Below are 27,455 nucleotides of genomic sequence, written 5' to 3'. Positions count from 1 at the left end.
TTTCCGGACAACCCAATACAACCATAATTAAAAGTTGAAATGTAAAATTTGTGTTTAATAAAGTGTTATTTTTGTAGAACTTTCTATTTATGGCAAATGTTAATTTGAGATTTAATAAATTGTTATTTCAACATATAAAAATGCAATAAGACATCGTTATATGTCGTTTGGTTGTTTTGATCATGTTGATTTGTAAATCCTCCTGCTTTGGTTTGTCAGACTTATTTCTTGTAACATTCAGTCGTCAACTTGTGCCTTGCTTTACCAAGTGAACATTGAAGGTAGTCAGCCAAAAAGATTGGAAACGACCAAACTACAGGTTCATCACACTGCACACCCTAAGATAAAATCTTATAACATACACTTAGTTCACCAAATGAACAAATCATTACAACTTTAGCTAACCAATTGGACCGCAACAAGAAAACCATCTTACCAATGAACTGGATTGCTTATGGAAGGAAGACCAGTATTTCTTCTTGATTTCCATAACTGGGCATCAATAGAAGAATCAAATACCTAATCGTCGTTGATGGTTCTGATATTACACTGCATACACATGACTGTCTGAGAGTATGTAAATCTGTGCACGTTTCATATTTGTCTTTATTATATTCTTCTATTATTCTTGAAAAAGTTGTATTGCATGGACCAGTTTGGAAAGCTGTCAGAATTAATCCAAAGAGCTTTGCTAGGGTATACTTCAGTATTTCAAGGGTCTATCAAAGTTGGGCTTTTCTCTCATTTTACTGTTATCACAAGTATTTTAATTCTCTCCAAAATTCTGTGGTGGTTCCTCCTTAGATTTGACCTCGTTTCCTGGTTGACACTTTCAAAAACCACCATATATGCGTAACGTTCCCATTTGATGGAACCCTGAATATTACCAAATAAAAAATTAATTAATTAATAAAAAATATAAATTGAAATAAACAAGAAGAGATTAATTCTCTTCTTACAACAGGCCTATAAGGGGCCTAGAGGGAAGGACCAAAAGAAGAAGATGTAAACAGCAGGAGTCTTGAATTAACAGCCAGACTGGAAGTACAGGATTGAGAAGGGCCAAGCTGTGTTTTCTGATAATCAGTATGATCTATATACACTGACAGGCAAAAAATTCCACCCACTTGTAATATAACTCGATTTGTATATATTTTTTAATATTAATCAAAGCAAAAAAAAAAAAAAAATCTGCCAGTCTGGGAATTATTAACCTATAATAACCTATAATGTTGGAGGTTAGCCCATTCTTCATGAAGAGTCCTTTCAAGATTATGGAGTGTATCAGGAAGTGATGTATGTGCTCTTATTCATCTTTTAATGAATGATGGTTATCCCATAAATTTTGTTTTGGTTTCGTTTTGAATTATAATAAACTATTATTTTAAAAGAAAATATTTCTTGTTTGTTCTTCCGGTTGTTACATATGTTAGGATGGAAGGTAATATATATGTGGATTGCTGTTGTGGGGCAGATGCATCGCTCCTGTTTTCTTTTTACAGTTGAGGATCTGACTGTTGTGGTGTATAAACCCTATTGAGGTTTAGTCCCCAGTTTTTGTTGAACAATCTCTGACTGGATTAGTAGAACCTTGTCTTTATGGAGGATGTTGCCTATGTGTTTTTTACATTTGAACTTTTAAGTCTAGAGTTATTCCTAGATACTTTGTTCTTTATTTATTTACGAATCGAAATCCATTATAAAAAAAGACATTTTACAGTAACAAAAAATATAAATAATATATGTAAAAATACAAATAATATATATAAAAAGAATAAGAATACATGGTAATAATATAAATGGTAAATATAAATGATAAATATAAAAATACAATTAAAGAGTAAAAACTGAAACAAACTGAAACAAAAATGAAAGACATAATTACTAACCAAATAAGGCAGAGAAAACAAAATAAAGCTGAAAGACAATTGAAACTACAATAACTAGGTACATATTTAATGAAAATAATACTCTTTGTAAATATATAATAAGACTAGAGTGCGAGAATTAGTTGAACCAGTAAATGAAATGTAATAATTTTGTACAGTATGAAATATAAAAGCATTCAACTAAGGTTGTAGTATAAGGTTTTTCACAGATTGCTCAGAACTATTGAAGAAGTCAATGCTATTGCAGATGTTGTTACTCTTGATCATCATTCTGTGTAGAGGAGAAGAGAGCATGTAGTTAGAGCTTTGGAATTCAATATAAAATAATTTATAGGTTTTAAGAGAGTACGAAGGGACATGTAGCTGTAGTTGAGAGAGGAGATAAGGACTATCAATGAGATTTTTTAATAATTTAAATACAAAAACAATATCAAAGTAATCCCTTCTTAGTGCCAGTTCGAAAAGTTTAAATTCAGAGCGGATTCCAGGGTAGGCAGAATTCAGAGGAAGATTTAGTTTGGAGGAAAGTTTTTTAAAAAATTTGTTTTGTACAGATTGAAGAATTTTTTAATAATTTAGATATAATGGGTTCCAAACAGGTGTAGCATATTCTAGTATGGGTTGTACAAAAGCTTTATAAAGATGGAGAAAACATAGAGGGTTTTTAAATTCATAGGTGTTCCGGATGATGAAACCTTTGGAGAGAGTCAAAACTTCACTTTTATAGTGGATGATTTTAGATGTAGGCACATATTATTTACATGTATAATTTATTTTTGTTTCGCCTGTAAAATTAAAAAAAAAGAAAAGAAAAAAGAGTAGCTTTTTGAATGTGGAGGGAAAATTTCATCTGGCGTCATGGAATATTTTCACCCTTATCAGCGATAGAGAACGTTGATATTGAGACTTGGGAGGTTACAATACTGTCACAAAGTATGACTTTGGTGCTCATTCTCTTCGCCTGGATCTATGAATAAATCCCGAGATGGCCGTTAAATAACTGGTAAATGTTGACTCCCCGTCTGCAGCGATGTCTGAAAAAGTGATCAAAATCGTTCCGGTGAACCTGCAAGAGTTCGACCTCCTCATCAACAAGGAGACGACCGTCGAAGAGACGATAATCGTCTTCTGCAAGCGGTTCAACATAAAGCCGATATGCAGGAATCTGTTCGCAGTCCGGGACCGGGTCGATCACTGGCTGCCTCTCCACGTCCGCCTCTGGGACATGAACGAAGACGTCTTCAAGAAAGGTCTCGAGATCAGGATCAGGTAACGACAGCCAGCTGCACCTACTGCATTGTGTTTATACCCAAGGTTTATGTCATACTTCTTGATTCCCAAACCATTAAAACTACACATTTTATTTTGTGGTTTACTATTGTACAAGTATGAACACTACGAGGCAATTGGCTCAATGTAATACTGGTACGATGGCTATGTTCGAAGATGGTAGTAACTTCTTGCTTGGGTTACTGCATTGTCATTGTTTTCATGAAGGATGTTTGACATTTTTGTGTTTTTAAGACCTACTAGATGAAGAATATAAGAAATGAGTCTAGTGTATATTGCTGAAAGCTCAGGCACAAAGCCAACTGATGTGTTTGGATTTGGGCTTTGCTTATAACAATAGGTTGCAAGAGGTATTCAATGTATTCACCATTAATCAACTAAAGTTGATTGTCAATGTTGGTCTGTGAGTCGGTGAACATACATTGAACTGCAGTGCTTCTGTGCTTGGGCAGTTCTGAAGTTCTTCACTGAAGATGGCCCAAAGCTGTACTTGAAAAAGTACTTGAAAAATCTGTGCGTGTAGAGATCCAGTAAATGACCCATTGCAGGTTCAACAAGTAGAATATATTATTGGTGTTATTCAAAGATTATATTTGATCATAATACAAATTGTTCTTGTTTAAGTATCAAAGTATACGTAATTTATCTATTCTTTCACTTTTTATAAATAAATATATGCCTTTAGTTCCAGCAGGTTGAGGCAAACCTGCTGGAACTAAAGGCTTATATTTATTTATAAAAAACACCGTTATGGAGTTCCACAGCAAGAACAGTGCCACACTCAACAACATCTTTATTCTTTCATTTTCATACAGAGGCTGCAAGTAGATTATTGTCTGTATATCCTCAAATTGTGTTTTTTGATGGTAATTCTATGCCAAAACAAAATAACTGTGGTGAAATGAGTATATTAATGAACTGCTTTGAAAGGTTTCCACTCACAAACTGGTTTTAATTTTTTTTGGCTTAACTAGCTGCTTGTGTATAGACACAAAAAAAGTTTGTGAGTACTTTCCGACCAATGATTCCCTGCCAATGCTGGAAGGTTGTTTTTGCTGTGTAAGTGTATTGACCAGTTTTGGTTACCATTGATAATACATTTTACATTATTGGTTATTATTTGGATTGACCTCTGTGCAGTTTATACTGTTATAACTTATTAAAAGGTAGTCATTAAGAAATAGGAAAGGAACATAAACATGATGAAGGCAGCACATTGATCTGGTCGACTGGTTTAGCTTTGTTTCAACCCCTTTCTCTTTTTCTTCATTCTTTTTTGAAGGCGTTCCTCTTTTGTCTCCATGTCCGATTGTCACTTTACAGATATTTTCTGCGACCCTCGTTCCGATGGCAGAAATATTTGGCACTAACGGTACTATGTTGAGGTTGTGTAATATGTCTCAAGCTTAGAGTTACTGCAGTATGCACAAAGTCCACAGTATTATAGATATAATATTTATACATTTTCAATATATTCAATGTAGTTAGTTATTGATGTTATAAAATGTATTTTTTTTTTTTTTTTTTAGCATAAAGCTGGTATAAGAAGAAATCATAAGTTCTTATTTTTCCACCAATTTTAATGTTACAAGGTGACTTCCAAGACTGAAAGTGTCGAGTTAGCCAGTTTAGGTGGCAGACTTTTATGATTTTTTTATTTTTATTTCTGACTCTAATTAGACATCTTCCAATCCTGTTTAATATTTACTTAAAACTGGTTTGATGAATACATCATGGAGCCTACAAATCTTGTGACTTTCATTTAGCAAGTTTATTTGCTTCCTCACTACTCCTGGTCGTTAGTTATTTTTGTTTAGGATTGAAAGTTTCTAGAACAGTGCTATACTACTTTAGTATAAAGTTGTTGATAGTTCAAAGCTTGAGCCTAGATTCCTTCTTTGGTAGCTATGTTATGTTGAGGTTTTCTACTAAACAAGGTTAGAGAAATATGTCTAAAGTTTAGTGTTTAGTGTAAAGTTCAGCATAGATATAAAAACAAAGGGGTAAAAATCGTCTAAATGTTTATCATTTAAATAGCGTTAGCGGGAATAGAGTTTGTTATTTGGGTCTAAATAGTAAAACATTATTTATTTGTATTATTTAAAAAAAAATCATATAAGTTAACGAAAGGAGAGTAATTGACAGCTAGTGGGAAATACATAATATATGTATTTATCGAAAACGTTAACGGATTGCTCATGACCAGGCATTTTTAATATGTATTTAAAAAAAAAAGGCGTTCACAAATATAGGTAGGTGTGGTTAAACGATGTCCCTTTATCTACGAGGGTATTATCTTAGGGAAGATAAGATTTATATAATTCCAGTAATGAGATATGGTTTGGAAAATAGCTGTACATGATTTTCATTTCAAAATGGCAATAGATAAGCTATTTTTCAACGGTCCGAGACAGTTTTAAGATTTTACATTAATTTGATAAGGGTTTAATTAGGCGCATTACAGTTCACGTACGAGCTAGGACTCAATGTTATATATTGGACCCATTATAGTGCCGAATTAGAAAACATCTTTCATTAATAATTAAAAACTGTATAATTAATCGTAATGAAACTTGTGTTTAGACGGAAATTGCTTCTATATGCCACCAGTCCCTCTTTACCTGCCATACCGATCATCAACCGTTCCCGTTAATCTGTTGAAAACGGGATAGGAATCTCCTGGTAAAATTCAAATAATTAACGGCACTAAAAAATTCCCTCTAAGGATAATTAAAACAAAAATCTTCTGGATCGTACTCTTTAGCTGGCTTTATCAATTTTCTTTGTGGATCTACTGGTGTAGAAACTATTTTCTATTCGGGCCAAAACCCTTTAGGGTTGACGAGATTAACCTCGCTTATTCAGGGAGATTTTACTTCCGACCCTTGACGAGCCCTTTTCTAGGCAATGTTTTACTCTTGTATCGTGCACTTTATACTTGGTTTCCAAGTTTTCTTTCAATTCGTTTAACGATTCAGTGACACAGGTTTATGAAAGCCAAATCCTTTCCATTTTACATTTGATAAATGTTCTGCTTTAATTTAAGCCTAATTTTTTATTGCTCTGTTTATAAAAAGTATTCTCATTTATCTTCCCCAGCTCCCAACTCCATACATCAAACCTATCGATATTTATGCAAAGAGACGATAGATTCAGAGTTTGTATGAAGACTTTTTTTCTAGATTGTTTTGCGTATCTGTATTTTTGTTCAGATCTTAAATTAAAAATATAAGAAAAACAACATTTTACTTTTCAGGGTTATGGATTCTCGTATAACAAACTCTTGATATTTGAAACGATGCGATACTTCGTAAATATTTTTTTGGTTACTTGTGAACGTTTTTTTACAACATTTATCAACTACTAACCAAAAAGTTGCGAAACCCCTTGTGAATAATTTATTTTGTTTTTATGCATAGGTTTATTTAATTTTTAAATCAATACATTTGTGGTTACGTTTAGATACAAATATTGGGTTACTGTATGAAAAGACATAAGTAAATATTAAGTTTTCATCACCGAAGGGAGCAAAGTATCTATTGTTTGCGGAAGTTATCGGCGGATGCTTTTCTCTTGCAAGTCCAAGGCGAAGGGCTTTTCTCCAAGTTGTCTGAAATATTTAACATACCGATAATTTTCTACCGACATTAATTGTACCACCTTGTTAACTAAAAAAAAAGTAAAAATGTCTATCCGTGTTATCAAAAAAGAAAAAGGAGGTAAAACGCCTTCCATATTATCGGAGGATATTTATGATTGAGAGAAAAAAACAAACATTGAGGGTAAAAATATATCTTAAGTATCTAAAACAACAAGGGAGAAGAAGCCTCGGCTTATCAGAGCAGCGAATGCTTAAAACAGATGGGAGAAAGAGTTTTGGAAGAAAAACATCTACTTGCTAAGTTTCATTCATAGATTCAAAATTTCCTTAAGTTTTTTTATTTTTTATTATCATTAATCTTTCCACCTTACGAATCCTTCAATAACGGTTTTTTTCTTTTCCTTCATCAATTTTTTCATCTTTGAAAAAAGTAATTAACCAAGCAATTGCACCACTAAAAAGGATATTAAATGGAGTTTAACCGAAACTGTTGAGATTAGGAACATAGTTAATTAGGAAGTTTTGGTTCCTTTGTGAACGTAGAATCTGCTGGCAAAGTTTGTAACACGAGTAGCCGAACACCCTATATACTTTAAACTTTATACCAAATATAAAAATGCATTTAAACAAAATATCGATTTGGGATTTATTTTATCGTCAGCTCATCTGTACTTCTACAAATTGTACCTAGTACCCATCGAAGCTCTGAACATTGTGTCTACCTCTTCAGTTATTCCCACTGTCTTGTGCCGATTTCCCTGTGCTCCATTTTTTTTATTTTTTAACTATTATTTATTATACTGCTTTGCTTCAAGAATACAGCATTAGTACACTCGTATATACACATTATATAATAAATACATAAGTACACATCACATAATAAATAAACAAATTAAAACAAGGAATACAACAAGAAAATAAATAGTTTTACACATAAATAATTACAATAACATGCACACGTACGACTCTGAAGTCTATGTCACAGTATCACACAGTCTAATTTTATGCATGTATGCACCGCAAATGCAGTGGTTTGAGAGAATCTGGGATATAGAAGCAAAAAATTCTTTTGTGCCATGATTTCCAGAGAAGGTTTTGATTTCAGGGTATATGGATTTGTATAGGAAACCCGCAGTACCCTTTGTGTAACACTTGCTCCATTCTAGCATCACCTATTTGGTGAAGAGGCGTTTTGCATCACCATCTCTGTGCTGCCTTACTTTTACTTTACTTTACTTAGTAAAAGCAATTCATTTTTTTGTGTTTTATTCTTATTCATACCATTCTATTTTTTATTGTACCTTGTTTGTGTTGGTATGTCTTTACTAGGTTTCTCTATGTTTTAACATATTCTCGTTTTGTTAGGACGCTATGTAGTAAATGCAGTTGTAACAAATTAAATAGTACCATACTTATTACTATTGATGTTCCCTTTTAAATCATTTATATACTATTGGTATTTATATGTGGCAAGGATAAATCCTTGAAGGTCATAATAAAACCCTTATAACACAATATTTTATTTGTATTTTTTATAATATGAAAATTACATTGAAATAAGAATGCTAGTTAATGATGTTTGGAGCAATTTATATAATAAAATTAATTTTAATTATTTAGGTATAGGATGCCTAACATACAGTCTCTTAAGAACATGGATCTCAGAGCTCTGGACTATTATTTTCTGCAGGTGAGGGAAGACATCCTTAATAGTAACATCAAGGAAATAAGCTACGAGAAGCACAAGGACGAGCTCATGGGTTTGGGAGTAACGGATATGTACAGAGTGATGATTGAGAAAAACCTAGCCATACCCATGATCCTCAACGATTACAAAAGGCACATACCGAAAGAAATCTTGAAGCATCACAAATTCTTTGTTAAGAAGCCGATTTTTGATTCTCTCACAAAGCTCGAAAGCACTGGGAATCGTGATGTTTTAAGCGTCAAGTACAACTATTTATTCCAGTTTGAAGGGATGGCGCCGAACTATCTTTCAGAAGAGTTTGAAGGGCAGATTGAAGATAAAGGTGTTTTTAGATCTGCAGATTTGTTTGTAAATATCTACAGCAAAGAGAGACCGGGCGTTTCGTTCTGCTTTAAACAAGGCGTTGAAGGGGTGACGCATCTTTGTTCGATCGACGATATCTGCTGTGTGTCTATTTGTGAAACAACTGTTGAAATCGCAAGAAAAAACGGCATCCCGGTCTACATTAAAATGTCTAAGCAGACTATGGACTCTTTTGTCACACTATTAGATGGATATTATCGCCTCTCGGTAAAATCGATATTCAATATTTGCAAAGATTTTTATACTCCTTCTCTTAAAAAATTGTTAAGTCTGAAAATCCATGGACCTGTCGGAGGTGTTTTTGCCTATAATAAACTAGAGAAGAAGAGAGAAAACAAACCCGGCTGCTTTATCCTAAGGGAATGTGAAAATACTTACAACACCTATTTGGTCGATGTATGTACTAACACGAGTAAAGTTATAACATACAAGATTGAGCAAAAAGGTGAAGGCCATTTTTTGTTCGAAGGCGATAAGAATACTTACGATTCGATTCAGGCTATATTGGCTAAGTTCAGGTCTCCGGAAATTGATATACCTATGATCGAAATCATCCCACCTTCAGAATATGACGAGTCTCAAGTGTTGTTATGTCGTAAGTTGCAAGCGGTAAAAGAACGACCGAAAGACATCGCAGATGATACGAACGCCTCGCCGCAGTGCATCAGCTTTAAAAATCTCCAGATCTTTCCCGGCAACGTTTATCCGAGTAAGAGGGGTTTCACTCAGGTCGAGAAATTCCTCTGGAAAACGGATAGTCCGGAAAGGAAGGTTACAGTAGCAGTGAAAGTGCTCAAAAAGGCAAATTACGATAAACACCTTCAAGAATTCTTGCAGATGATGAACAAATGGACTTTTTTGAAATCAAATACCATAGTGCGACTACTCGGTATCACAATTTTTCCTGTGGCAATGGTTACCGAATACTATCCTTTAGGGTGTTTAGACGATTACCTGCAAAAGTATAAAGACGACATCCGTGAAGTGGATCTCGTAGAAGCGGCAGCTTTTATCGCCAAAGCTTTATGGCATCTGGAAGGGGAAGGTATAGTCCATGGTTATTTAAGGTGTCATAAGGTGTTAGTCGTATCGCACACTTCCCTCTCGTTCAATGTCCGTCTGAGCGATCCGGGAATCCAGGCTCTAGGAGATCAAGATTGGCATTGGATTCCGCCGGAGTTGTACGACGACCGAGATGAGATATATAAAAGGACGGCCGCTGATGTCTGGGCCTTGGGTACCACTTTGTGGCAGGTGTTTTCGTACGGCGAGCAACCTTTTGTCAATGGCAGTATCAAGGATTTTTATTTGAGTCGCAAACGGCTCGACATGCCGAAAGACTGCTCGGAGGAGATATTCAGAATAATCGAGGAATGCTGGCATCACGACCCAGACCAGAGAAAGCGCCCACAAGGGGCTCTACGAGACCTTCACCAGCTGCTGTATCAGGTACACAACTCAAGACGACCCCATACTTACACCCTCGCGCGGCCAGTTAGATCCAACGAAGACGATGAGAGTTGTACCTCCGTCACTTCTCAATTAACCACCTCGTCGTACATGGACGACCCCGACACCGCTGACAAAAGAATCTTATTCGGAAAAGACTCTTCTTTATGGTCACATTTCAATCTTCAGAATTCTTCTTTAGACAGTACGACCTCTATTCAGAGTATATACGAACTCTCTAGAAATTTAGATTCCGAAGGTATAAAAAATATTGTACTCGAGACACGTATCGGAAAAGGGTGTTATGGGGAAGTGTACAGAGCAATTGCCGAATATACGAATCATGCTAGCGAGCCTCAAATAGTGGCTGTTAAAAAATTGAATACAAACCATTCTTCTTCGGGGAGGGCTGATTTCCAAAGAGAAATCGCCATAATGAAAAGCTTGAAACACCCGAATATCGTCGAAGTCAAAGGAGTGATACAAGAACCCGAAATACTCTTGATAATGGAATATGTTCCACAGGGCTCGCTAAAGTGCCATCTCTGTTCTAACAGAGATCATTTCACAGAAAGACACCTATTCAAATATTCATTGGACATCGCTAGAGGCATGGACTACCTCGCTCAGAAGAACATCGTCCACCGCGACCTAGCAGCCAGGAACATCCTTGTAGCCAGCGAATTCACAGTCAAAATATCAGACTTCGGACTGGCTCAGGTTACAGACAACAACTACTACATTTTAAAAACGTGCAGGGAGCTGCCGCTTCTGTGGTACGCTCCTGAGTCTATTCAGGACGGTAAATTCTCGACGTACTCGGACGTCTGGAGTTACGGAGTCCTGCTATACGAAATGTTCTCCTTCGGCCAGGACCCGGTCATCAACAATCAGTCCTCAAATGCCGAAACGCTTTACACTTGCCTCAAGTCTGGCACCCGGCTGCCTCGACCCGAAAGCTGTCCCGGTGAAGTCTATGCCAGCGTGATGATGAGGTGTTGGAAATTCAATGATAAGGAAAGACCTTCTTTCATGACGATTATAGAAATCGTCAACAAACTGGCAGGGCTTCATGCCAATTGAGTTTATTGGCCCAAACAGTTGGTTTTATATTTTATTTAGAAACGACTTTCCAATTTAACGGAAATGCTCACTTGTAAATAGGTCGTGCATGAAAGAAACCAGTCCTTTTAGATATTAACTGAAACATTATTTTTGATCCGGAGATTAAATTTTAGATTGTATTTTAATATCATCAAAATTTATATGGGAATACTGTTGTAGTTGTAGAAGTAGAAATCGTTCTCAGTTGTATGTAGCACAAAATTTCATATTTTTACATACAACTTGGACTAGTAGTTTACATCAAACATTAACTGTCACATTTTTAAACACATCATCTGTATAAAACTAGAGATTAATTTTTTAATTGAATTCGACCTCAGTACTGTAAAATTTTTGGTAACCATAACATGAAAGATATATCGGATAAGATTTTAAATTAGTTGTTAAAATTAATTGGTCTGAGCATTGATTTATTTAAAAAAAGTTTGTATGTTTATTTGCACAGTTTCAACTCGTTAATCTAATGAGCGTTTAAAATATTATTTAACAGGCAGGTTATGCCGTTTTCACATTAACTATAGAATCTAAATCTTGGTTTTTCATGATACCTGTAACGCTGAATAATTTGATTCAGTTAGAGTATTTTTTTATTTTATTGCATTATGAAGGACCTCAGGTGAGGTTGAAACGGTTTTCTCCGGGGGAAGGAACAATGCGTTATCCTAATTTTCATTTCAGTGCCATGTATCGTCGTGCAAAGGTAAAATGTGATACTGTGATGGTTAAAAAGGTTAAAACTTACTTTGACTAGTCATACAAGGGAACAAATTTAGAGTAGTAATTGTTTGTTGTCGATAAATTTCCGCTTGGCAATGTGTTGTCATCGGGAGTTGACATTTCTCAAAATGGGTTAAATAGATGCGACTGCTATTTATGTAATGCCAAATTAGTTTTAACATATCCTTTAATTGATATTGTAGAGAATTTCTCAAAAGAAAACTTTTTCAAAGAATAACTGAAAGGCAATTCGCACTTTTCCTACGTTTATTATTATAGATGTAAGATGTTATTAATAAGATTTAAATAGTGTAAATTAGTCAATATTTTATGTTAAACACTAGTGGTTTGTAATGATATGCGATTATGCGGATAATCAGAGCACAAATCATGACTCTTTTTAGGGGTCAAAAATACACATTTTATTTTTTCACGAAACGATATGACCCGATGAGTAGATTTTATGCAAAAAGGGCCTATTAAATGTATAAATAATGTCAAACTAAAAAAGGGTCTTTAGTGTACTTGTTGTTATTTTGTGTTTTAATCAAAAAACCTGTTTTTATGTGGTAGTGTTGTAATGTAAAAAGTGTGTATTTTCTTGAAGTGTTATAACTTTTCTGATTCAATGTCTCATTTATTGTTATTTATGAATACATGTGAATTTTATTTTAATGTAAATTTTTGGCTGTGATGTAAAATGAACTTCAATTGCTCATGTTATGTTTCATATTTCTACTTAATAATATTGTTTTACACTTAGAATTTATTTTTCCAAACCTTTAACCTTTATTTTTTTTTTTACCATCTTGATTGATCAATTTTGATTGACTAAGTCATTCGTAGTATTAATTTATCATCATAGACATAATGTAACTGCATCAATTGTGCCAAACTAACAACTTTGTGTGGGCGGTGTAATAAGATGAATATTTTTTAGTTTGAAAACAACGTTAAAATAGTGGCTTAACAATAATAAGTGACAATGACTAGGAGGTTGTAATCAAAGGCGGCATAATGATGAGCATTTTTATTTGTACAATAGTAATATATATATAATATTATATAATGCTATACAAATAAGATGTACCCTGCATGACTGGTAGATGAGGTGGGATATGAAAGGAGTGTGTGCTTGGTGGGCCGAAATGCCGCCACGCCTATCCGCTGGAGCTGGAACATCAAACTGGCTGGATTCGGTAGCAGTTCCGGCGGATGAAGGCGGGCTCAGTATGGCAGCAGGACGGCTACCGCATCACATAGGTTTTGACTAGACACACAATCGTATTTTCTTAATCTAACACTGAACCAATCCAGTAAGAGATTTATTTACAATATAAGAACGACTATATTAGGAATATGGTAGGGAAGGATTTTTATACTACACATAGACCAGATTCGTAAAGCTATAAATGATAAAACACATTTTCGTCAATACATCAAATACTGTAAACTTGTATATTGTTAGGTTTCCTTTTTACGGGTTGTTTGTGCCAAAACATCACTATACTGTCGTTGGCCGTTAAAACAGTTTTAATGCTGACAGAATTTCTACTTCGTAGCAATGATAGGTACCTCTGCCTTCCTCGTTGCCCATACGAACCAATCCGAATTTACGATGCTTTGCAAGATAGATGCTGAGGAATTTGAGAAGTGTCGGGGCCAAGGGCTACTTTAGCTTTATTAACGTAAGCATGACTTTGTTTTGTTAATAGGCAAAATACATGTAGAGATCTTGTCCTATCTTGTCGAGATGTAGTATGTTGAAATGAGATTCTCCCAGCGCGCCTTTCGTCACCAATTAGTCAAGAAGTGGTGTTTTACCATAAACGACTCATATGATATGTGTACATAGATCGATTTTATTTTCGGTAATTTTATAGATCTGTAGGTTCGAGATTGAGCTTGACTCCGTTCTTGACGGGCGTATTGGTGTCGCTCGAGACTGTAATGTTTGATCTTGAAGTCAGTGCGGTGGAATGGTCGGATTTGCTAACGAGGAGGCCCACTTCTTGGGGGTCTTCTCGGCCCCTTGCCACCCTGGCCCTCTCGGACCCGCCCCTCTGGGTCCTCCTCGGGAACACGCTGTTTTCAAGGTGGAGCGTGGCGTTGACCTCTTTGCCAGCGGCGCACGTGCATGCTTTGAGGAAACTTTTTTTGAAGTTGTCGCTGAGGAAGGCGTACAGTATCGGGTTCATAGCCGAATTCGAGTAGCTCAGACACCCCGCGAAAAGGAAGAGGGCGACTGTGAGCCTCGTCTGGCACTGTTTTGGGGGCGTAAATATTAATGCCATCTGGGTTAACCAATATGGAAGCCAGCACAACACGTACACGGTGATCACCGTCAGAACCAGTTTAGTCACTTTTCTGTGCGACTTTTTTTTCTCTTTTGATTTATTCTTCGGTCCTACAGTTTTCAGTTTTCTGATCACAAGAAAGTAGAAGACTAATATGAGCCCGGAAGGTATGGCGAATCCCAGCACGAACGAATAAAGTGTAAACGCAGTTTGCCCGCTTATGTTCTCGCTCTCGGGCCACAAAATATTGCAACTTTTCACTTGGTCGTTGTCCATGATGCTGGCGTACATAAAAATCGGGATCATGAAAATCGCGCTCGCCGTCCAGGCGCTGAGCGAGACTATTTTCGATATAAACGGCGTCCTCATTTTTGGAGCCGATATAGGATGGCAGACGGCGATGTATCGGTCGGCAGACATGATCGTCAGGAAAATGCTACTCGTGAATTGATTGATGCTAGTCGTTGTCATATAAATTTTACAGATGACGTTGCCGAACGGCCAAAGCTGCAGGTGCATCGTCGCTATGAGAAACGGGATTCCGATCAAGAAGCATTCGTCGGCCACAGCCAGGTTGACGATGTACATGTTGGTGACCGTCTGCATTTTCGAGTACCTCAGGACAACGTATATGACCAAAGAGTTGCCGAACAGGCCGACCCCGCAGACCAGCCCGTACAAAACTTGGGTGAATATGTACAACGTAGGGTGATCCAGGCTGTCGCAGTAGTTGACCTCGTTCATAGAGGAGTTGAAGTGAGAATCATTAAAAAACGACGAGTTTTCAGCCGATTCGGCCAAGAAACTTGCTGTTACCATCGACATCCTACTTCGGTCTCAGCACTTTTTGGCAGGCATCTGAAACACATGTGAAACAACAATTAATTAAAAAGAAATATTGTCCTGTGGTATTGTATTTTTTAAGTAAAATTTTAGTTAATAAAAAGAATAGGAAATACCAGCTATCTAGTAACTGATAAATTCCATACCGTAAAGAACGTACATAAGAGTAGTTGGTAACGCAAGAGATAAGATGACTATACTCTGTTGAAGAAAAAGTTTTTTGTTGACAACGGGTATATACTTATATCATGCTGAACACATCAATTATTGTCAGATTATTCATATAAGCAGCATGGGGGTGGTAGGTGACCGCATGGGAACACCACGTTCATTTAATTTTTTTTTTAAATTTCACCTCATTCTGTTTAACTTTTTTTTTGTTGGGGAGGAAATGATATTGTGATATTGCATTTTTAAATATTTTTGTTTATTTTATTTTAATTTTGTTTTGTTTTAATTACCTTGCTCACTGTTACTTATTACCTACTTTAAGGTACAAATTAAAAAAAAAAATTTTTTGTAAATTCTATAGTCAGACAGAAAGTAGACTGAGCTACTGAAAGATAGGTAGAATATGAAGTGGCAATAATATAATATCTTACAATATGTTCTGATACTACCGACCATACTACATAACGAAAAAGATAAAAATAGAAAAAAATATGGGTTGTTTTGCTATAAAAAACCTATCCGAAAAAAAAGTCCGATATTATTGCGGTTTTTTGGGCGCAGATATCTTTCGAATTGGTAACTTGGCCTTTTACTATTGGCTTAAATATATACAAAAATTAAGATAACAAAAGATAATTCAAACGCATTTCAGCCCTGCGCCATCTTCAGTGAAGAAATGTCTTCAAAATAACATTTTTTTGGCTGTTGGTGAACCTGCATAGCACGGTTTACAGTTTATTTTGAAGGCGTTTCCTCACTGAGAATGGCACAATGCCGAAACACGTTTGAATAACTTAAAAATCCGCTAGTGGTGACAGAACCAGTAAGCGACCCTGTGCCTATCCGGCAAAAAAATAGAATACTCTACCTTTTCCCCTGTACATGATGTACATAATGGAATAGTCTTGAAAAAAATATTCTTCTTTCAATAAATTTTGATCAGAAATGTTCTATCAATTATGTGTATCTTTTGGCAGAATGTCTATTCTGTTTATTTAACTCAGGATGATAGGCTGTAAATAATTTATAATTCGCTAAGGTTAAGACGTTAAATGAAAGATCAACAGCAATAAATCCATCTGATTCAAGACAAAGATAAAACCTGTCTTCGCAGTGAAATTTTCTTCCCGTTACTTTAAAACGGCGTATTTTGTTTTCTCGGACATAATCTTAATTAATTAATACATTTTCTTGATTAATATTCCAATTGCTATTACCTGCCCAGAAAGTTCTGTTATTACTTTGGGGTTTCAGATTGTTTGTTCGGGTCTCGGATGGGAGCACTTCTTTTTATTTATTCATGTGTTTAAACTCTTCATTCCTTCCCTCTCCTGTTCTCGACCTTCTTCTCTTTTCGCTTCTATTTCAATTAAGAGAATAGGGAATTTTCCCAGTAAAACTTTATCCCTCTTGTACATTTTTACGCCAATTCACAGAATATTAAATACGCGACGACGCCTTTGCACTGGTTGGAAATATTCCATTATTTCACGGGATCATTGTGACCGATGATGATTACATTTCTGCCCTTGTGTTGAAAATTTGACATAGCTTTTTTTCTAAACCATTGGTAATTATATACACATAAAGCGACGAGTGGAAAAACAACGCCGATTTATCCCACAATTATTAACAAACGAGAATTTCCCCTGGGTCCCACAAGTCGATAATAATTGCGTTGAAATAAAAATGAACGCCACCGAAGGTTTCGGCATTGAATTGCAAATGCCGCAAACATAACTTTTCACCGAAATCGTGTTTTCACATTTATAAATAAAATAACAATCGTAAATTAATAAATATGTAATATGTTAATTATGATTTTAAATAAAAAGACTTGTTTCTATTGAAATGTCTAGGATGGTGCCGTCTTAAAAGATCACTGTGATCCACTTTTAATTATGATTTTAAATAAAAATTTCATAATAAAGACAATTGTTTTACTGCACAATGTACGAGGGTTGTTAGCAATGTGGTTTCATTTGTATTGATGGTTGTATTTGTTTGATGGACGGGCCGCCCTTAATTGAAAACCCGCCTGTAATTCCATTTCAACATGGGACCTGAAAATATACCAATGTTTAATTGTTGGTGGAAATAGAGGTGTTCTTGGTAAAACGTTTATACGAAAAAGTAAAACAATAACGGCAAAAATAAAAATAAAATGGGGCGCATAAGTATCTACAAAGCACATGCTAACAGAATGCGAGGAATTATCGCCGCAAAGAATAAGGTGTGGCCTACCTGTAGATTTTAAACAACTTCTAAGGCAAAGTAGTGGTTATAATAAGAAATCTATTATAGATAGATACCTGAAGCGGAAAAACGTATATGGTCATATATAGGAAGCGCATTCTTACTTAGGTGGAAATAACATCCTTAAGTTGAATGAATGTATTTATTAGCCAGAAGTATAATTTGCCACAAACATACCCCAGAAGTATAATTTGTGATGGAATATGGAGTACTCACAAACACACCAAAGTCTAGGTTATTTATTTTTGTGTGTATTTGCAGTGTGATGGAGGCGTAATATAAAAAATGCTGGTGTGAAAGTGGTTAAGTGTGAATGGACACGGTTTGTGTGGAATATCAAGTACCTGCAGACCTCGCGAACGAATTATGCTAATAGGATAATGAATATGTGATTTTTTCTGGATGTAAATGTATTTATTTGCGTGATTGAGTGGAAGGTGTCACGATGAAAATCGCGTTGCCGGCTTTCCAACCGTAGGTCTAGGTACATAATTTTAGTATAGTTGTTGGGGTGGGGTCTCAGCATATCGAGAATACTTGAGAACCGCCGAACTTAGGTTGCCATGAGTGTGTTTTTGAATTGACTTAAGATATTTTAATCACGTGTAGAAGGGGTGAAGCATCAAAGATAGTGGTAACGAAACAAATGCGAAATAGACAAAAGTGAGGCCGACAATAGGGGCAACCCGGCCTGGGGGACAAACAAACAAATCTCTTTTTTGTCTTGTAAACTGACAAAGATTGAACAAATAAACTTACACAATGTATGTTTTCCTCTTCTTAAAACTATTATCAGACTCAACTGGCCTTACTGCCAGGCATCGTGAGAGTGGCCCGGCCCTAGAAAGGGGGTTGCTGAAGTTTGAGAAAAAAAGCGGGTTGAGAAATAAAAGTGCAATGTCTCTTGGGAGACGAGCATTGCAGTTTAAAAAAATGAACTGTTTCATTGGCTGGAAACCATGAATTGAACTCTGGCTGAAAAAGCAGTACGCCTGGCCATTTGTGTTGCTTCATCCAGCCAAGTAAGTAAAGAAGTAAGTAAAGCCAAATGACCAAGTAAGTAAATTCATAAGAAGTCTGTGAACAACAATCCTCAGCTAACTCCCGTGTTTTATAAGAATTTGTCAATCCCTAAATAAATACGTGTTATCTCTCTATCTCTCCCGCACTTTTTTCACGAGGGTTCGGAACGCAGAGATCAATATCAATCAGGTCGGTGTTTTTGAAAACCGGCATTTCTAAGTATGTCAGGGGAAGGAGTTTCTGAAGGAAATCAAACCTAAAGAAACGAAATGGTTACTCTCTAACTCTAGGAGGGGAATAAGGAGGCTGATAGGTATCCTAACGGGCCATTGCCCCTTGAGAAGACACCTCTTCATAATGGGTACTCTACCAGACCCCTTCTGCCGCTTCTGCGAAACAAAAGAAGAAACGGCTCGACACTACCTCGCAGAATGCGATAGGTATGCTAGGGAAAGATTTAATACTTTCGAAGGAGAGGACATAACCAAAACACTCCCCAGGATAAAATGGTCCACAATCCTGGGGTTTGTGAATAGGTCCAATAGGTTTATACAGGACTCGTGAGCCGACCAGGTCCCGGACCTTTTAGGGATGGGGTACGGGCCTACTCAGGCTTTTAACCCCTCGGGTCTTGGTCGCCCGCCCTGTGTAATATATAAGTATGTCAGGGCCGCTGGATTCGAACCCGGGACCTTTACCTTACAGTGATGAGCACCGTGTCAACGCCTACCTTTGCGGCCACCGACACACCTCCAATAAGTCTATAAGTCAATACGACTTATCCAAATTGTTAGTAATCTCCATCTTTCTCCTCTCAAATCAATCTTTATTTATTTTTCTTACAAAGAATATCCATTTTTTTTAATGATAAACATTCAGGGTCTTTTTTTATGGACAAGATAAATTCTCAATATAAAAAGAAAGACGATAGATGTCACTCGATAGAAAAATAACAGATTTAACACGACACAACATTAAATAAACGTTTGTGTATACGTAATTTGAAAGTTTGTGTCAGAGAAATGTTGGAATCGTTTATCGAAGTGTTTTGGCGTCGCTGCGATACCTCGAAACCATCGGACAGAAAAGGGGAAGAAAGCCAAACTACAACAAACTTGCCACTCCGTTCACGTCGAAATTAAATCACTCTGGAAACTCGATCCATCATACTCATCAGAAATTAATAGGAGGATGCTAACCGCATTAATAGAGGCCTCACTCCTTCAGTCAATCTCTCTTGTAAATCCTATCTTTCCATTACTTTAAGTTTCATAGTGCAAATTTATCCAAGAGTTATCAATTTGAATTTATCAATAAAACGTTTTATATAGTTGAATTTTTATTTTGATGGCGTAATACATCAATGGGAAATGAAAATACAATGACAGTCAAAAAATTCCACCCAATTGATTTTTTATCATTTTCTCGATAAAAGAAAATTCTGCTCTGTCTCGATTGTTTTTACCAATAAATATTTGTTTATGCTGTTTTAAATTGGGAATATCAATTAGAGGTAAGTACCTTAATCCTTTATCCAAAATAATGAAAAAGGATATTTCAATGTTTACTTTTTACGGAATTTAAAATGTTTATTCAGTCTCTTCAGTGAAGCAATAACATGTTTTCAGTTTTTTTTTTTTTAATTTCAATTTTTAAACTTAAAAATGCCACTTAGTGCTGAGGATGTTCTGCGTGGTGTGGCACTTATTGATGATGGACGTTTCATTAGGTATTCGGCTATTGCCAGCTTTATTCCATACGAAATTCTGCGAGACGACATTAGATGTTTTCGAGGAACCGGGTCTTGCGATAGAAGGCCTGGTTCTGGGAGTCCTAGGGTAACCGTCACCTTACTGTTGTTCAGGCGATTCATCAGCTCCAGGAAGTTCGAGGTGTCCAAATCTCTGTACGCACTGCTCGAAGAAGATTAAATCTGTATGGACTGATGGCTTTTCGCCCCGTAAGAAGACAATAATTGACACATAAATTTGCACAGCTCGCATTTGCTCAAGAACACAGCTCTTGGACTTTGGACGGTCTACTGTACTTTTTACAGATGAGTGTAGATTTGCTCTAAATGGGCATAAAAGAGTGTGGAGAAGGCAAAATGAAAGGTACGAAGTCTGTAATTTTTCCCAGAGACAAACTTTTCAACGTTGGTTGCTGTTCGTCGAGGGTCCTTGATGGCCACCGCTTTGTGGATGAAATTCTGGAACATCATGCGTTGATGATTGTTATCTCCTCGATGAAATCAGGGAAAATCCTATTCTAATGCACGATAATCCACATGTCGCTCGCATAGTACAAATGTACCTTCAACAGCAAAATATCAGTGTCTTAGTCTGGCCAGCCCTTTCTCCAGACTTGAACCCCATTGAACATTTATGGGATAACTTCAAAAGACGAAGAAGAGCATGTCATTCACTTCTTGATACACTCCACGATCTTGAAAGGACTCTTCGTGAAGAATGGGCTAACCTTCATCAAAGAGATATTTCCAAACTGGTAGAAAGTATGCCGAGGCGTCTTCAAGATGATGTTAAGCCAAGAGGAGGAAGTACGCGATATTGAAATTTTAATTAAACAAATAAAACAAAATTAAAACAAATTTTATCTGTCCATCTTTTTATTTATTTATTAATTTATTATATTTATATTATATTATATATTTTCCTTAGGAATTTAATTTTTTTTGCTTTTTTAGACAAAGACGCAATTATTAAACGTTAAAAACATGAAACTTTGATTGATATATAAAAATATCCACAAATCATGTTATGCTACAAGTGGGTGGAATTTTTTGCTTGTCAGTGTTTGATTGTTATTTGAAAAAAAAATTCATCCATTACTACATTGTCCATATTGTAATTCAGGTTATTATTTTGTCGTACATTGTCTGTTCAGCAGTTGAAAGATGTTTACTAAACGTTGATAATTTTGTATAAATTGGGGCGGATCGGCGCCAAGGGATCCTGCGAGGAAAAAAAACCGTGAACGATTGCAATATGTAGGCCGGGGTGCAATATATCAAATAAATTGCACTTCATATTATGTGATATGAGATCAAGCCGGCAACGAAGAATAAGAGAGATTTATGGCCGGACCCCGAAACCCTAGAAAGAGAACAGGGAGGGAGTGGCCAACTCCTGAATATATTCAATTCACTTAGCTTCTGAACCGTTCACTAATAAATCACTGTCAATGGAACCAACAATAACATTGGACAATGCAATTATATAAGATTTCCTAGTGTGCTAGTATAAGCATGATCAAGTAATATGTTTATGTCAGATGAAGTTTCATACACTGAAGGAATATCGTTTAAAGTAACTGGTAAGTACATTCCGAACCAAATAAACTAACAAGGGGTCGACCAGGTTAGTATGACACGAATTTGGACCAAACTTTTTTTGGTGAATCTGCACTCCAATATATTGGACATATATCCTCACAGGTTTCGCCAATTTTGTTTTGAAAACTGAAATTTTCCGTATTTTAATATTTTTATTTCGCCGTTCAACTTGCTCAATCTACTACGTGAATAACTCATTTTACAGCATTTTTGATGTAGATTGCAATAAAAATGTAGTAAAAGCTATTAAAGTTTATCAATCACCGAAAAATTTATAAAAACCAAATATTTTTCAAGTAAGTTTCACGCAAAACATATATATGTTTTGCATGAAACTAATATGAAATTTTGTTTCAGCACCTCTAGAAACTCCTAAAAGCAAAGTAGGTCAGAAAATGGTCAAAACTTGGATTTGACCTCCTCATAATCTTGATTGTAGCGTTATACCCTTAGATACCGACTTTTGTGGAAGATTAATTTTTTGACTCGTTGGTTTTTATCTTAACCAACAATGAAATTAATACACCAAAAACCATATTTTTTTAAAATCTTTAAATAACGATTTATTTAAGTGCGACTAAAACTAGATTTTGAAATATGCATCATTGCTGCGAATAAAATGCTCTGCTACGAGTTTTTGTCACCCTTTCCCTCCGCCCCTTTTCGACATGCGGAGCTGGAATTAGAGAGTAGAAAGAGTAGAGTAAAAGATTTAAAAAATAATTTTTTAAATGTTTTAGAAACAGAAAATTAAGTAACATTAAATGGAAAGGAGTGTTTATTCAATAATTATTAGATATTTAGGCTAAACCCGCACAACGTCTGTGTCATGCGGAACTGTTGGCTCGTTTTATTTATTTTGTTATTATTGCAGTCATTTGGTTAAGGAAGCTTTTTTCAAAATCAAATTTTAATTGCAATTAAATAATCATAAATGAGTATTTTCAGACCAAAAAATACTATTTTTGGTATATTTATTTCATTGTTGGTTAAGGTAAAAAGCAAAAATTTTCTACGACGCAGAATATGCTAATTTGCTATGATTTTAAAAGATAGATCAGCAAAATATTGCTCTTTTACGGTTTTGCTCTTTTCGGAACCGGTATAAATTAATTTTTTGACTGATAATATCGATGACCTTCTGGGTGACTGACAATCCTGCAACCTCTAATAACATTTTCCTCAAAACCTGGAAGGCCGATTTTCATGGTTGATAATTAATTTGGTTTAAAGAAAATGTCAAGTGCATTTTATAACTGTATCAAACATTCAAATTGTTTTCCTATTTTGTATATTTTCTTATAGAAATCTTTTGTATATTTTCTTGGTACATACGTCGTTAAAAACTACGTTTCTCTTCTTTCAAATGTTATGTTTGATGTTAAAATCCTTTTGGTCGGTTTTGAGTTAAAGTCGTTTAAATCAGATATTCCAATAACGACTTGTAACGGAAAAATTTTAAGGTTCCCTAGAGGTGGTAAAACGAAATTTCATGTTAGTTTCACGCCAAAAAACTTTATGCCCTGGTTTACTTGAATAATATTTGGGTTTTAGAAATTTTTTGGTTATTGATTAACTTTGATAACGTATAGTATATTTTGATTCTACACAAAAAATGCTGTAAAATGATGTATGTACGATCCACAATCCTCTGAGCAATCATCAAAGCTCCTCGTATGCATCCAATCTTACCATTAACAATGACCTTAATATCAAATATGTCTTTTACATAGCGAAAAACCGCTACCAGAAGTTTCATAAACAATTATCCAGTAGCACAATCACTCATGTCAGAAACTTTTCATCCCGCACGTTTCCAAGTAAACCTCCCCAACGGCTGAAGCGTCACTGGTTTCGCAACCTCCTAAGTCAGTAATAGTAAAAGTAATAGTGAATGGGATTAACGCTAATATATAAGTGTGACTACTAATGAATAGTTTCTGCTTTTTCTCATTTATGTACATATTTTAAAATTTTTTGTGTTTAGATTGTTATCACATTTATTTAAACGCAGAAATTGGCGCAAAATACATAAAAAATTGTATTTTTCTATCTAAGCGCACACCATAAAATCTACACTGGGTCCAAGTCAGTTTTGTAGTTCATAAGCTGGGAGGATTCAAACGAAAAGGTAAAAGGTCGAGACATCCTCTCGAAAAAGTCAGCTTATAAAAGTAGTCATATCTACATTCTTGACATACTCACTTCACTCCTACTTTTACGAGCAATTGATAAATGAGGAGTCTGGAACCTTTTTCTTTTTTTCTGAGTTTCAAGGGAACACACCTTTCCTGTGAAAGAACTTTCCTGATGTTCCTGATGTTTTAATCCTCATTCAGAAACTGTCTGTGTTAAACAATAAAAATAAAAGAACAGTGTATCTAATAAAATAAGGAGTGAAGTGATGTTGGCCACAATATGGATATCAGTATTTTGTTAGTCTGGAACTTGGCCCTTTTTTCACTGCTAGATTTTTGTTGGGATTTCCTTATCAAAATTTAGCAGTTGAGGTGAGCATGAAGTATTTAATTTAACAAGATTAACGTAATACAGTACAGATTAGAGTCCTGCCAGTGGATGAACCATAATGTTGAACCAATCGACATTGATAACCATTGTGGGTCCGCGAATTTCCGCTAGGTTTTGACATTGCATTTTCACTGTTTCGGTTCATGATGGCATGACATCGGCGAGAAACCGCCAGACAAGAGATAACTTCAAAACAACAAAGATATTAAGTAAATGTTTTTTTTTTTAATATGATAGGTGACTGGTTTTATAGTTATAAATAAAAAATTAAAAGACGGTATTAACAAAATTATTTCCGGTAATTCAAGTTAAATTATCACCATTAGAGCCTATCAGCTACCCAATGTCCAAAGTTTATCGTTCAGTTTTAATTGGAAAAGAATCAAGTTATGTTTGATCATATTGATTAAAAAAGCTCGGCAAAAATAATTGGCTTAGTACCATCTTTTACTTTTTTGCGAACTTTAAATGCCAGTTTAAACTCAAACACGTGTGAATTTGATTTATATTTTACTCTATTGACTGTGTACTGTAATAAGCAGTAGGTATATCACAATTGCCCATTGTTGGATTAGTTACAAATAAAATAGAAAGTGGAATTTTTTTATCCGAAGCATCAGGAACTTCTTCTGAGTTAAATAAAAATGGGGATCTGGGCAAACTGTCTATTAATAATCTTCCTTTGTGGAGAATCCCCTTATATACAAATCCATATAAAAAAAGTGATTGAATTGAAATAGTTCCACAAATGATATAAATGATAAAATTCAATTGACTGAAAAGCCTGAACAAGAGAAAAGAAAGATGTATCTAAGATGTAAAAGAGGATCTTGTATGAATGCCTGACGTGTGACAGATAAAAGATAGATAGGACTTGTGCAAACATGTCAGACCCCTTCTTGTAACAAGAAAGCAGCAAATTAACAATGTATTGTCGGTGTAGCAGAAACCGCCTTTAAATAACAAAGCATTTTTAATAAAAACATATTCTACGCGTCTGCGAAACAACATTGCTTCTTATTTGTTTATTGCATCATTAAATTATATTTTACGTATATTATATAAGAAATTAATTTATATACGAACTCTCGCCTACATTTTACTAAAAAGAGACAAGAATTTTCGAGGATAAATTCTCCTATTATGTTTTTATATTAAATAAGATAAGCATTATTGTACAAAGTAAATGTAAAAGTATGCTATAACAACGGAATAAAAAAAAATACTTTCGTCTTTTTTTTACGTTGTTCACAAATTATCTGCAATTCTGCAAATATATAACAGAAATTTTAATTTTGGCTGCCTAGAATGCCCAAAATTTGAGCCATTCAAGTCTTAAATAAAATGCACATAAAATGTTCATGGTTTTTTTATATTTTTTATTTAACTTTCCTTTAAGGAAGCTATTTTATGGCCTTATGTTATCATTCGCCAATGATTTATATTTATAATTTTATTTAACAAAAAAATCTCTTTTTTTACGTCTGTTATATAATGATTTTGTTGGGGTAAATGTATTTAATTAGGGATTCAATTATGTCAGTTCTGCGGGAGTAACATAGGAGATTGGACACTGTGATGGGAAGAGGTATGCCGGCCATAATCAGCGACCTGTAAAATGTTTCTCTGCCTGAGGCGGTAAGAGGGCACTCAAGAAGGAAGTGGTTGGCATTGGCCACTACTAAGTTATTGCAGGCGCAGTAAAGGGAATTAAGGATTTTAATTTTGTAAAGGTGGAGAGGTAGACTATGGTGGTTTAGTTGGAGGCGGATTATGGAAGAGAGGGATTGTCGGGGGTAATTCAAACAACGGAACCACGGGAAGGGAGGAATGTGGATTTGGATTGATTTGTAAACCTTGGCATTACTTCTGGAACTAAACTCCCTTTGCTAAGATCTCAAGGAGTGCCTATACAAATGAGATCTAATATCTCCAACCGAGATGAAAAACTGCAAAGGACCAGATATGGCCGCCTCTTACGCCAGTCTATCGGCTTCATCGTTGTAAACATCGTTATGTCCTTTTACCCAGATTATATGAATGCTAGTGTTGGAGGTTTTAAACAGGCATATTAAATTGAAAATCTGTGTGAGGATGAAGTGATTGGCTTTAAGGATACTATGAAGGGAATGGACCACACTTTGGCTGTCAGAGAATAATAATTAGGTCGGAAGAGTTCATAGTCTAAGCATACTTTAAGGCTTCCAAGATTGCTAACGCTTTGGCAGTAAAAATGGAGGCTACCCCACTCAATTTCAGTACGGCGAAATTGTTGCAGGGATCAAAAAATGAAGCGCCCACCAGGTTACCCTGTTTGGATCCGTCCGTATATAAGGTTAGTGCCGCGTCAGATTGACCCCTCATGGCTGCCTCTTCTACATACGGAGGGAAATGAGACCAATCAGGTATAGCTAAGGGATCCGGTATAGCGCAAGTATGGCTAAACAATAAAGGGAAAGTTTGGGTAAAGTATCTAGGATGATTGGGGGTTGGGGGGATGGAGAGGGTCAATTGAGAAAGTTTCAAGAAAGATTGGATGCGACGATCTTTGGTGGATGGCAGATTTTTATCCACCCGCATGGTTAGTGAAAATCGCCCTGTTATTGCCCGCATCAGACACCTAGCTATGCTTGCTAGCACAAATCGATACTGGCAAAACAAACGTACTCCATTGTTCATGGTTTAAGCATACGAAAAACACAATTGAATATAAGATTATTAGTTAGGGCATTGGTGGCAACAACGGTTCAGGCAAGGCGGTTGACAAGGCGTTCGTCAATGTAAGGTAAAGGTCCCGGGTTCGAATCCAGTGGCTTAGCAATCACCGAAATACTTAAGGTTC

General features: G+C 35.6%; 2 protein-coding genes across 5 annotated transcripts in view; one reads left to right on the top strand and one right to left on the bottom strand.

Annotated features, from left to right (window-relative positions):
• The window catches only part of LOC106664605, a 45,779-nt gene extending 33,636 nt beyond the window's left edge, over positions 1 to 12,143 (top strand). Inside the window, exons 21-22 of the mRNA XM_014390488.2 lie at positions 2,896 to 3,158; positions 8,401 to 12,143. Coding sequence (XP_014245974.2) covers positions 2,896 to 3,158; positions 8,401 to 11,383 — 3,246 coding nt within the window. The 3' untranslated portion in view covers positions 11,384 to 12,143. The remainder of the gene's footprint in view (positions 1 to 2,895; positions 3,159 to 8,400) is intronic.
• Positions 12,144 to 12,270: 127 nt separating this feature from the next.
• LOC106664553 (somatostatin receptor type 2-like) overlaps positions 12,271 to 27,455 on the bottom strand; it is a 144,913-nt gene continuing 129,728 nt past the window's right edge. For all 4 annotated transcript variants that reach the window (XM_014390378.2, XM_024226089.1, XM_014390377.2 and 1 more), the window contains one exon: positions 12,271 to 15,297. In XM_014390378.2, coding sequence (XP_014245864.1) covers positions 14,020 to 15,264 — 1,245 coding nt within the window. In that variant the 5' untranslated portion in view covers positions 15,265 to 15,297 and the 3' untranslated portion in view covers positions 12,271 to 14,019. The remainder of the gene's footprint in view (positions 15,298 to 27,455) is intronic.

This window comes from Cimex lectularius, unplaced genomic scaffold, assembly GCF_000648675.2.
Source record: "Cimex lectularius strain Harlan isolate CLEC.00 unplaced genomic scaffold, Clec_2.1 scaffold112, whole genome shotgun sequence".
Classification (NCBI taxonomy): domain Eukaryota; kingdom Metazoa; phylum Arthropoda; class Insecta; order Hemiptera; family Cimicidae; genus Cimex; species Cimex lectularius.
The sequence above is the reverse complement of the archived record's forward strand: the minus strand, read 5'-3'. Positions and strand labels throughout refer to the sequence as shown.